Here is an 11,897-nt window from a genome sequence, read left to right on the forward strand (position 1 = left end):
CCCTCTGTCCCACTTACCTGCTCTCTGCTATTCTTGCAGCTTTTTGATCATGTTGCCGAGTGCCTGGGGGACTTCATGGACAAACGGGATATCAAAAGCAAGAAGCTGCCCGTGGGCTTCACGTTCTCCTTCCCTTGCCGCCAATCCAAAATAGACGAGGCCATCCTCATCACCTGGACGAAGCGATTCAAAGCCAGCGGCGTGGAAGGGTCGGATGTGGTCAAGCTGCTGAACAAAGCCATCAAGAAGCGAGGGGTAATCTCTCCCTCTCCAGGGCTGTGCATGGAGAGATGGGAATGTGGGGCCAGGGAGCCAAGTCTAATGCCCTTTCTAGGGGGCACACTGAGGACCCTGGTAGGGGAGAGATGCGGGCCCACAGCTTTAGGTGTGGATCCTCCTGGCTTTGTCCCAGACACAGCTGCTGAGGTTGGAACAGGGGCGAAGGGGCTGCCCTGCTTGTGGCACATGGATGCCACAGGTGGAGGTCTGTGGAGGAATGTGCTCCGGGAGCAGAATCTACTCCCTAGTGATCCTGAGTCGGGTAATTAAGGGGCCTGTGCACTTCTGTAACGTAATCTCCGCTCTCTAATCCAATTAACTTGAGTCCCGACAGCTGTGAAGCAGGCACCCCCACAGAGCAGTGGTGGTTGGCGGAACAGATCGCTTCTGCCAAGCTGAGGTTGAGGCTGGTGTCTCTGCTCCCACGGGAATGGTCCCTGACTCCTCAGGACACTGACAAAGGTTCTACAATCTGAGGTACAGGATCTCAAGATAAATCCTGAGGGGATTTCACTGACCTTGTCAGACCAAAAAGCTACAACTCTTGTTGCATAGGTCTTGCTTTATCTTGGTCTTAACCATCCAGCAGAAAAGTATAAAAACAAAGTATAAGAAGTAAAGCCATGCTGTTATGTTGAGCTGTAAGGGACTCAGGTCAACAATTTCTGACATTGCCAGTTAAACAGAAGACCCAATACTATTATGGACTACTGAACTCTTTTAGAATATTTTGCTGAGTTTACACACCTATAATATTTAAATGATGGAAGTTAACAAAAAAAGGGGATACAGATGAATGTCTATTTTATATCTGTGTATTCAAAGTGGTTAGGTTAGATATATAGTTACATTCTCTTAATGAATAGAGGGATTTGTGCTAATGGTGTTTGTAAATAGGATATCAAGTCCACATCTTGTACAGCAATTAATCACTAGGAAGAATGTATGCAATGTGTTAATTATTGAAACTGTCCTACCAAATTGGTTTGAAACTGTCTCATTGCTATTTGTTTCTCAATAAAATTATGGGGGGTGGGGAGAAATGGGGAAAGGAGAGAAAGTTCTCTGTAGAGCTGGACTGGTGCCCTGTGCCTGGGAGCCACCCTGGTTACCACAAGAGTCTGGCCATTGGCCCCAACCCCAGAGAAGCTCTGGGTTTTCTTGTTGACCTCCTTGGTGACTTGTCACTCCTAGCTTCCTGTTTGTCATTTGTTCATTTGTTCATCGGTTTAACAAGGAGGCCTCAGAGGGCTGCAAGCGTACAACAGAAGTAGAGGCTGCTTTCTGTGTAGAGAGATGTGTGCTTTTGTGTAAACATGGCAGTGGTCCTGTCAGCCTGCGGAGGGAGCAGATGGGCTGTGAAGGGGCATTATGGGGGAGAGCCAGAGGCATGGCCAGGCTGCTTCCTAGGGAGCCAGTGTGTCCTGGAGTGTCACTCACCTGGCCAGCAAGCTGAGGCTCCAGGGCTGTTCAGATCTAGTCCTGCCTTCATGTTTTAGAAGAGCAGAGCAGGCCTCACAGGGGGAAGCAAACGGTCCTCAATGGGCAGGAGGGTGGAAAAGAGACAAGATTCCTGCTTCTAAGTTTCTTCCCATACCATGTTCCCTGAGGCTTTGGGGGGTGATGTGTAAAGGGAGAGAAAGTGTCCAGGGGCTTTTACAATGCCAGGCTTAGGCGGATTGCCCCTGAGGAAAGAACTACCAACTACCCAAGGACTCTGTCCCCAGGGCAACATCTGGCCTGCCCGTTCTCAGCCATTGAGGGTGGGGCCTCATCCCTGTGTTCCCCTGGGGTCCTGCAGCTCATCCCTGTGTTCCCCTGGGGTCCTGCAGGACCTGGATAGATGCCCAGCTTCCCAACCATTGCATCTATTACTTCTTGGAGGGGAAAAAAAGTCAAGTATAAATTATCTCTTTGGGGCCAGGGAGATAGCTCAGTAGAATAAGTGCTTGCCTGGCAAGTGCAAGGGCTTGAGTTCAATCCCTTGTACCACCAAAAAACAAAACAAACAAACAAACAAACCTTCCTAAAAACAAACAAACAAAAAACCCTTGTGGGTAAATGCTCTCTCTTTTTTTTTTTTGGTGGAACCGGGGATTGAACTCAGGCTTGTGCTTGCCAGGGAAGTACTTATTCTACTGAGCCATCTCCCCAGCACCCCCCTTTATTTATTTATTTATTTATTATTATTATTTTTTTTTTTTTTTGGTAAATACAAAAGCTATATATAAAACTACTCCCCCTCCATGTTCCCAAGTGAACAATTACTATGCTGGGGTGTTTTATCTTTCTTCATTAATATGCAAACAGGAATGGGCCCCATTTACAGAAGTTGCCTGTGTGTATGTGGTACTGGAGGTTGGACCCAGGGAGGGCCAAGCTATACCTTTAGCCTCTAAGTTATTTTTTTCTCTCTTAAATTTGATACAATGTGTCTTCTAAGTTGTCCAGACTAGGTTTGAACTTTAGATTCCCCTGCCTCACCACTTGAGGTTAGAGGCCTGCACTGCCTCCTACTCCTGGCTGCGGTGGGGCTTTAAGTTCTGAGGCCTAGTTCTTGTGAGATTAAGGCTCAGGATTCTCTTAGTATTTTGTTTCTTTCCCACTTGGCCTTGGCTCTCTTTATTTGGAGCTGAGGCCTGGCTGGAAAGTAAGGAAAGCGGTCAGGTCTTGGTGGGGTTTCTCTTGATTATTTATAGATGGGGATCCGGCCTCAGAGTTACTGTCCAGTTAGGGTTATGTGGGCTGTGCAGGCCTGCTTAGGGTTAGGGTTACTCTGGTGTAAACTGAAGATTTTGAGCCCACTTTTCTCCCCCTGGTGGCCTCCCAAGAAATCCACTGTGGGACAGACAGATTGCTGTGATACCCCTCCTGCCCCCCACCCCTGTGGAATCCTTCGTGGGTCTTTTCTTCCTCCTGGTCCCAGAGCAGTTCCCAGGGCCTGGGGTGTCTGAGGCTCCTACCTGGTCCCACCTTCTGCTATCCTTCGCTAGGCCATCCTCATCACCTGGACGAAGCGATTCAAAGCCAGCGGCGTGGAAGGGTCGGATGTGGTCAAGCTGCTGAACAAAGCCATCAAGAAGCGAGGGGTAATCTCTCCCTCTCCAGGGCTGTGCATGGAGAGATGGGAATGTGGGGCCAGGGAGCCAAGTCTAATGCCCTTTCTAGGGGGCACACTGAGGACCCTGGTAGGGGAGAGATGCGGGCCCACAGCTTTAGGTGTGGATCCTCCTGGCTTTGTCCCAGACACAGCTGCTGAGGTTGGAACAGGGGCGAAGGGGCTGCCCTGCTTGTGGCACATGGATGCCACAGGTGGAGGTCTGTGGAGGAATGTGCTCCGGGAGCAGAATCTACTCCCTAGTGATCCTGAGTCGGGTAATTAAGGGGCCTGTGCACTTCTGTAACGTAATCTCCGCTCTCTAATCCAATTAACTTGAGTCCCAACAGCTGTGAAGCAGGCACCCCCACAGAGCAGTGGTGGTTGGCGGAACAGATCGCTCCTGCCAAGCTGAGGTTGAGGCTGGTGTCTCTGCTCCCACGGGAATGGTCCCTGACTCCTCAGTATCTAACCCTAGGACTACGATGCCAACATTGTAGCTGTGGTGAATGACACTGTAGGGACCATGATGACCTGTGGCTATGATGACCAGCACTGTGAAGTCGGCCTGATCATTGGTAATGGCCCCCCACTTCTGCCCGTCCTCCGGTGATGTTTTGAGATGCGTGTCTCCTCCCCGTTATGTGGCCGCAGCCTCCCATGTTGTCTCTTCCAGGCACCGGCACCAACGCTTGCTACATGGAGGAACTGAGGCACATCGACATGGTGGAAGGCGATGAGGGGAGGATGTGCATCAACACGGAGTGGGGAGCCTTTGGGGACGACGGGTCCTTAGAAGACATCCGGACCGAGTTTGACAGGGAGATAGACCGGGGATCCCTCAACCCTGGCAAGCAGCTGTGAGTCCTGGACCTCCTCTTGCAGCCACACATGACTTAGGGGACACTGATGAGAGATGGGGGATCCAAAAGGGCACAGAGCCAGGTGATCACAAATGCAAACACCTATCTGATTTTAGGATTTTTTTTTTTTAACCTCTTTTGTGGATAGATGCACAGCTGTAGCATCTGTACCTTTAAAAGCCATCTGCAAATAGTGTTCTCTTTGTTGGGTTACTTCGTGTTTGTGTCCTTGGAGAACATTTTGCAAATTAGAAGCCTGGAAGCATCGTGCAAATAGGAGGCTTAAAAATTTCCCCGTGCTGTGGTCAGGGCACCACTGCTCAGAGTGAATCTGTGGAGCATGGTGGTATGGGTGCCTGCTCGTTCATCACGGACTTAACTGAACTTTTATTGTGTGCTGCGCACTGTGCTGGACTCCAGGAATCCAGCACAGTGCCTTCCTTCCCAGCCCGTGCCATCTGGCAGAGGCGAGGGTAAGAACGCCCAAGTTGAACAGCCCTTAGCAGTAATGGAGAATGCAGACATTTCTTCTGTGTCAAGCACAGCAGGATGGGTCATGTAGCTGCTGAAGGTGAGGATCGCAGGCCTTGGGAGCTCCTGGCTGCGGAAGCAGGAGTGGGCTCACTTGGACAGAGTGGCTGTTGCTGTCTTGGAGCTTTTTTTTTTTTTTTTTTTTTTATGTATTTAGTACAGGGTCTTCAGGGTCTCACTACACAAATGAGACTCCCAGTGATTCTTCTGTTTTCAGCCTCCCAAGTGCTGGGATTGCAGGCATGTGCCACCACGCCTAGTCTCATTCGTCTCTCATCTCATTCATCTCTCATCTCATTCGTCTCTCAGTGCATTCCAGGGGCGGGCCGGCACAGCACGCAGGGATCGAACTCCAGTCCTGCACGCTGCCTAAGCAGGCGCTTCAGTCTGCCGAGCTATCAGGCCAGCCCTGGGGCCACTTACTCCCAAGTGTGCGCTGTATTGCTCTGTGCTGTCGGCGTGCTGCCAGCTTTCTGCAGTCCAGCCTGCTTCCAGAGCCTTGCCCTATGGCTGGGTGCTGGCTGTATCCAGAGAGGTTTCCCAGGCACCCAACAGCCTTAATGTGATACCAGGCAGAAGCAGGAGTTTCCTAGTCATGTTGCAACCATCTTCAAAAGATGCTCATCATGCCCCGGGCTGGGTAGTTGGTCTTTGCATATGTCAGTGGAATGGCGCAGTGACCAGGCCCTTGCCACTAGGGCACGTGCTGCTGAGGAAACTAGACTCTCAGTGAGGGGTGACCAAGTTCTGATGCCCTGCAGGCTGAGCCTGGGTCCAGCTTGGTGATAAAGGGCCCTCTCCCAGAGCCAGCTGTTTCTGTTTTTTTTTTCTCCTAGTCCACTGACCTGACTCCTGATTCTAGATCTTGACCCCTGCTGACAGGAAGCTCTTCACAGTCCCTGTGTGAGTGTCACTCAAAGTCCACAGATGTGCTTGATAACGGTGCTCCTCTTTCCTACTCCTGTCATCCATGCAGTGCCACATTCTTCAAAGCCATGTGTCCGCTGTGTGTGCTGCCTGACTGGTATGGAAACCATGGCACTGGGACAGGACAGAGACGGCCTGAGGCTGTGTTGAGACTGGGTCTGATGTGCGTTTGAGATTTTCTCGCTTGTTTGAAAGCTGAAGGTTTTCTTGGTGTCTGAACTCTTCATGATCTTCTCAGTCATGGACAAAAACCCATCAGGGCAGCCTAGGGGAGTGAGCTTGCGTGTGGGGGTGCTAGATAGGGCTTTGAAAAAAATACCAGTGCCTGGGCAGCACCTCACCCCACTGTCTTGCAGTCCTGATTTGGTTAGCCTGGGCCTGAAAGGTCTCCCGTGATTCTAGTTTGTAAGTAGGGCTGGAAACTTAGGTGTCTTGTGTACAAAGGCTCCCTTGGGTGCCAGACCACTAATGCCCACTCATTCATCATGTTTGATGTGAGCATTTACTGAGTATTGAATGCCTCCTGCATCCACTGAAAGCAGGTCATTCATTGGTAATTGCTGCTTTCCTTGGTGATTGGAGGAGGCAGCAGGGGAGCCATTCTGAGTCTTCAGGACCCCCAGCCTTGCCTCAGAGCTAGGTGGTCTCTCTAAATGGAAGTCAGATGTTTGACTTCCTTTCTGTCACCCTTAGATTCTGGGACTTTTTGAGCCAGGGCCTTGCTGTGCAGGTCAGGCTAGCCCTGATTTGCGTTGTAGCCCAGGCTGGTCTCGAACTTGCAACAGTCCTCCTGCCTCAGCCTCCTGAGTGCTGGGATTATAGATGTGCACCACCATGCCCTGTGACTTTGCAACTCTTATTATGTACCTGTGTCCTATTGTAAATTTTGGTTTCTTCTTGCATTTTTCATTCTTCTTCTCCTTCCCTCCTATGTTTCTCTGTTTTCTATGTCTGGAATATCATATCTTATATTTCTGTGATTTTTTTTTTTTTTTTTTGGTACTGGGAGTCAAACTTAAGGACCTTGCACTTGCCAGGTAGGTGCCTGTACCTCTGACCTATCTCCCCGGTTTGATTCTTTATGACATCTTAGTTACTTGTCTCTTGTTGCGGAGACAAACTACCCAATGCCCAAAATTAAAGGAAGGTTTATTTAGCTCACAGTTTATGGAGCTTTTATTCTATAATTAGCTGACTCCAAGGTGGGGTGGCGTGGTGAGGGCAGCAGTTGGAGGTGGCAGAAGACAGCAGAGGCAGCAAGAGCAAAAAGCGGGGGAGAGCACGCCTCGTTTCCTCCCTTACATTGCAAGCTGGCCCCCGGCACCCCCAGGATGGGTGTAGCGTTCACACCATCTCAGTGGCCTTCTCTTACACAGAACAAGGATGTTTTTGTTTTTATTATTATTATTTTTTCTCTATTTAGGGCAGGGTCTCCAGGGTGTTCAGGATCTCACTACATAGACTAGATTCTTGTGATTCTCCCAAGTGCTGGGATTGTAGGCGCGCACTACCACGCCCAGTCTCAGTCGCCATCTCAGTGCACCCCACCGGCAGGGCCAGCGCTGCAGGCCCATGGTTCAAACCCCAGGTCCCTGAGTCTGCCTAAGCAGGCGCTTTAATCCACTGAGCTATTTGACTGGCCCTCAGAAGGAGGATGTTTACACAGTGAGGACCCTGGCCTCCTGCTGAGTTGCTTTGTTAAACGTCTAAACTGCTCCCGTTGACGCAATGCAGCATCCTTCAGAATGTAAGGAGACCCCAGGTGTGGTACCATGGTGTCACACATACCTGTAATCCCAGCACTCAGATGGCTGAGGTCGGAGGACCACTGCAAGTTCAAGGCCAACCTGGACTACACACATAGCAAGACCCTCTCAGAAAAACTGACAAAACAGCGAAAAGACAGCCACTTCCATGTGGCAGCGGCAGCGGTGACCACAGCTGCGAGTGCAGTGGGTGAATGGAATCCTCTGGCCCTGTTAGCGGGCCTTTGAGTCAGTCCCCTGGCCCCTTCTTGTTCCTCTGTGCACTCTGTAGACTGTCCAGGCAGTTCCAGCCCTGGGTGCTTGGCCATAGGTTTCTCTCCTGCATTCTCCCTGGGCTGCTAGCTGCAGCTGACCGCTGCCAGCAGGGCTCCTAATTGGCATGCCAGTCCTTGCTCACCACCCTGTCCCTGTCTCCGCCTGCCCAGCAGCCCAGTGGCTGAAATACCACAGTGCTACCCATGCTGCTGAGCTGCAGTCAGAAGCTCCCAGGTGTGGATCTCATGTGGGCAGAAGAGAAGTCATGTGGAGAGGAGCACAGCTCTGGGTCCCTGGAGCGGAGAAGGGCTCACGGGGGTGGCTGCGGCGGCGGGGCTGCTGCTGCCCTGCAGGGCTTCTAGAGACTGGAACAGGCCAGAACCCTGACCTAGGTCTGCTTTATCTGGAAAAGGAAGTGTTCCTGTCTATGGAATGAAGGCCATGGTGTATGAAAGAGCAGATCATTCTGGGTGACCCTGGAAGGCAGAGATGCCACCTCATCCTCTCTTGTCACACTGCCCAAGCAAGGGACAGGCTGCCTGGGGGAGAAGCAAGCTGGAAGACAAGCAGAGGCTGGTTAGGAGTGGGGCTGGGTGGCCACTGGCACTACCGCCTAGGTGAGACTAAATGACAGTGTCCCTGAGACTGGCACACAGTGCTGTGGTCAGGGCGTGATCTGCGTGCTCCACGTAGTTGAGCTCAGAATGTGGCTCGCCATGTCCTAGCTCTGTCCAGAGATGGGTGGTAAGGACCCATCATCAGATAGGCCACTGGGTATTTGACCCGTGGTAACCCATCTCTGCACAGCCTGTGTGTGTGGGGGGTCCTGTCATTATTTATTCCTGTTGCCCAGGGGAGGGGACTGAGGTCCAGAGAGAGAGGGTGCCCCCTGCCTGAGCACAGATGGGTGAGCAGGGCAGTCAGGCTGTGCCCAGCAGTGCAGGGCTGTCCCCATAGGAGCTGGGCAGCTGGGGCTCAGGGCGTTTCCCTGTAGGGGTCCTCTGCACCAGTGGCTGTGCGGTCCTGTCTGGCCCTGTTTGGGTGCACCAGGAGCTGAACAATGAGGACTATGTTCTAGGGAGGCTCTGGGCCTGGTGAACAGGTGAGGGCTGGTGTCCAGGACCCAGTAGCATCCTTGGTTTCTGGGCCATTCCAGACCAGAACAGATTATTTTACTGTGTCACTGCCAGCTCTGGGGGTGCCAGCGGGTTCCAGCAGAGGAGAGCCTGGCTATCCGAGGTGGGCCAGCATCTTTGATCTGTCCTGCATGGAGCTCCTCCTGGCCCACCGTCAGCAGGCTGCTGCTGTGGGCTGAGCCTTTCTCTCTGTGTGGGAGCCTCCTTCTTAGGCTCCCTGTGGCCGCCTGTCCACTACAACATGGGGCTCAGAGTGGCAGCTGCAATTTGGGAGCATGTCATGCCACCATTGCAAGGGCAAGCGAGAAGCGGGGTCACGCTGGGATGGCTTGCTCCTGGACGGCTGCTGCAGTGGGCTGGCTGACTGGCTATCAGCTGGTCAGAGTCCACCCTGGGGTTGAAGGTGAGGTTAGCAGGGGAGAAGTGGACTCCTCAGATGTCTTGCTGGCAGCCTCACCAAAACATTTCCCCTTTCTGAGCTGGGAAGTAGGGAGGGTGCATCCCCCAGAGCACCTCCTGGCTGAGTGATGAGAGGAAGACTTAAAAAATTTATTAATTTATTTTTAATGTATTTGGTACAGGGTCTCACTACATAGACCAACTTGTAGTGATCCTCCTGTTTTCAGCCTCCCAAGCACTGGGATTACAGGTGTGCTACCACACCCAGTCTCAGCAGCATAGCACGCTGGGGATCGAACCTCAGCTGCTACACTCTGCCTAAGTAGGCACATTATTCCGCTGAGCTATCTGGCCAGGCCTTTGGAGGGAAAGACTTGAAAACGCTCAGCACAGGGTTATATAAAAGCTGTCCACCTTGTGCTTACTTGTGAGGGCGCTTCTCATCCGTCGCCGCCATCTAAGGGCCCACCCACGCTCCACACCTCCAGGCAGTCTTCCCTGCCTGCTTCTGCTCAGGGCTGCAACTGGTATGGTGGGGCTGGGTTACCTGCCAACCCTGGAGTTGGCCTTTCCTCCCCACTCATCCGTAGAGTCACATGAGAGCGTGGTCTCGCCTGCCAATAAGCCCGGGAGCTGGGAAGGATGAGATGGGGCCTTCTGTCCATCCTGCATGTGGCCCTGGTGCTGGGCTAATCAGTGCCTTTGCGTGGCTTTGTTCCTGCAGCTTTGAGAAGATGGTCAGTGGCATGTACCTGGGGGAGCTGGTGCGACTGATCCTGGTCAAGATGGCCAAGGAAGGCCTCCTGTTTGAAGGACGGATTACCCCAGAGCTGCTCACCAGAGGGACGTTTGATACCAGTGACGTGTCAGCCATTGAAAAGTATGTCCCTGGGGAAGAAGGAGACAGACTGTCATTACCTCTGGTGTCCAAACATCGGGGCTTCTGGGTCTATCTCCATTGTTTATAGCAGACCTATCCTGGCTGCTCTCCCTGGGGTCCCTGCAGCAGTTTATTAAAAAACAACCAAATTAGCAGCTGATGCTTCAGGGATCATCTTCCTGCCTGATTTTAAAAGCAGCTTGCTCTCTTGTCCCAACTACACAGACACAAGCATACTCACATACATACACAGACACCACACTCATATACGGGATTAGAGCCCTGGAAACAGCCAATTCTGGTGTTGATCCAGGAGCTGACCGTGCAGAGGGCTGAATTCTTAGAATTCCCTCTGAGGTACCATGCCCTCCAGACTAATTTCCAGGGAACTCCAGAGGCAAGGTGATAATTAGATGGTCAATAGGATTGGGAAACCTGCACATGTGTTCTCCTTTTAGAGGTTTACAGTATTACATACATGTTAGCCCCTTCCTCAGGCTCTCAGGGATTCAGCAGCCCCAGCCCCATGTGGACACAGCTGGAGAGTTGGGCCCTGCCTTCCCTGTAGCTTTGAGCACCAGCATTGTTGCAGTCCTTCACTTCGTTTGTTGGCCTCTGATCTCACAGGAACAAGGAAGGCCTCCACAATGCCAAAGAAATCCTGACCCGACTAGGAGTGGAACCCTCTGACGACGACTGTATCGCGGTCCAGCACGTGTGCACCATTGTCTCCTTTCGCTCAGCCAACCTGGTAGCTGCCACGTTGGGGGCCATCTTGAACCGCCTTCGTGATAACAAGGGCACACCCAGGCTGAGGACCACGGTTGGTGTCGACGGCTCTCTTTACAAGACCCACCCGCAGTGAGTCCACCCTTTGCTGTCTGGGCTCTTAATGCGCCTCTGGGGTCGGGCCCTGCTCCAGGGGTCAGACTTTTGTACGCAGCGAATGTTTCTTTGGCGGACAAGACAAAGCCTGATTCTGGGCCAAAAGGTTAGCGTTGCTTCTGTGGACAGTCTCACCCTCAGATAATTCTCGCCTGTAGCTGCTTCAGCTCTGCTGTAACTTCACCTCATTTCAGAGCGACTGTCAGAGGTGGCTCCTGCTTCCAAGGGCACTGGGTGGAATGTCTGTAGCTTGTCAGTGTCTTAGCAGGCGTAGCTTCATCCTCAGTATAGCTGGGATCTTGGGTGTGGGACCCAAGTCCTTATTTCAGAAGCTCCTGGTAGAATCCCGCAAATGCACAGACCTCGATGTTTCAGGTGGGCAGCTTGTTGTCGTCTCCTGGCATCTGAGAGCCAGAGACACGTAAGTAAGCTGAAGAAGTTCGCCCTACTGATGAGCGATGCTGTTCCCCGTGCCGCAGCGCTCTTGCCTGTTGGCTGCCATGCTTGGGCCCAGTGTGGCCAGCCTTAGCTTCCAACACCTCTTTGGCCAGTGAGAACAGGGCTGGAAGCTATTTGAATGGCTGAGGGCAGGTCCCATCTTTCTGTGATAACTGCCCATGGTCTGCCTGGCTTTTCCGCACAGAACCTTTGCCTGCTTTCCTCTGTGCATAGCTGTGCCTCTGAGAGGCAGCCTTACAGGCACTGTGCGTCCATGCCTGGCCTCAATGACAGTTCCATGAATGATGGTTGAGGTTGAAATATGTGTTTCTGAGGGTCTAGGGTTTGAGCTTGTTAGAGGATGATGTTCTCTGCCAGCATCAGAATTTGTTTTACATATTTTTAAAATTTCTGTAAATTTTTTTTTTTTTTTTTTTTTTT

General features: G+C 51.9%; 1 protein-coding gene across 3 annotated transcripts in view; it reads left to right on the forward strand.

Moving 5' to 3' along the window:
* Hk1 (hexokinase 1) overlaps positions 1 to 11,897 on the forward strand; it is a 91,970-nt gene that overhangs the window by 61,836 nt on the left and 18,237 nt on the right. For 2 of the 3 annotated variants that reach the window (XM_023723403.1, XM_004623957.2), the window contains 5 exons: positions 40 to 255; positions 3,855 to 3,954; positions 4,053 to 4,236; positions 9,978 to 10,133; positions 10,761 to 10,994. In XM_023723403.1, the coding sequence (XP_023579171.1) occupies positions 40 to 255; positions 3,855 to 3,954; positions 4,053 to 4,236; positions 9,978 to 10,133; positions 10,761 to 10,994 (890 nt within the window). Of the gene's footprint in view, positions 1 to 39; positions 256 to 3,272; positions 3,369 to 3,854; positions 3,955 to 4,052; positions 4,237 to 9,977; positions 10,134 to 10,760; positions 10,995 to 11,897 lie in introns of all 3 variants that reach the window. The other variant, XM_023723394.1, reaches the window with a different exon arrangement.

The sequence above is a fragment of the Octodon degus genome, unplaced genomic scaffold (assembly GCF_000260255.1).
Source record: "Octodon degus isolate 3935 unplaced genomic scaffold, OctDeg1.0 scaffold00005, whole genome shotgun sequence".
Lineage (NCBI taxonomy): Eukaryota > Metazoa > Chordata > Mammalia > Rodentia > Octodontidae > Octodon > Octodon degus.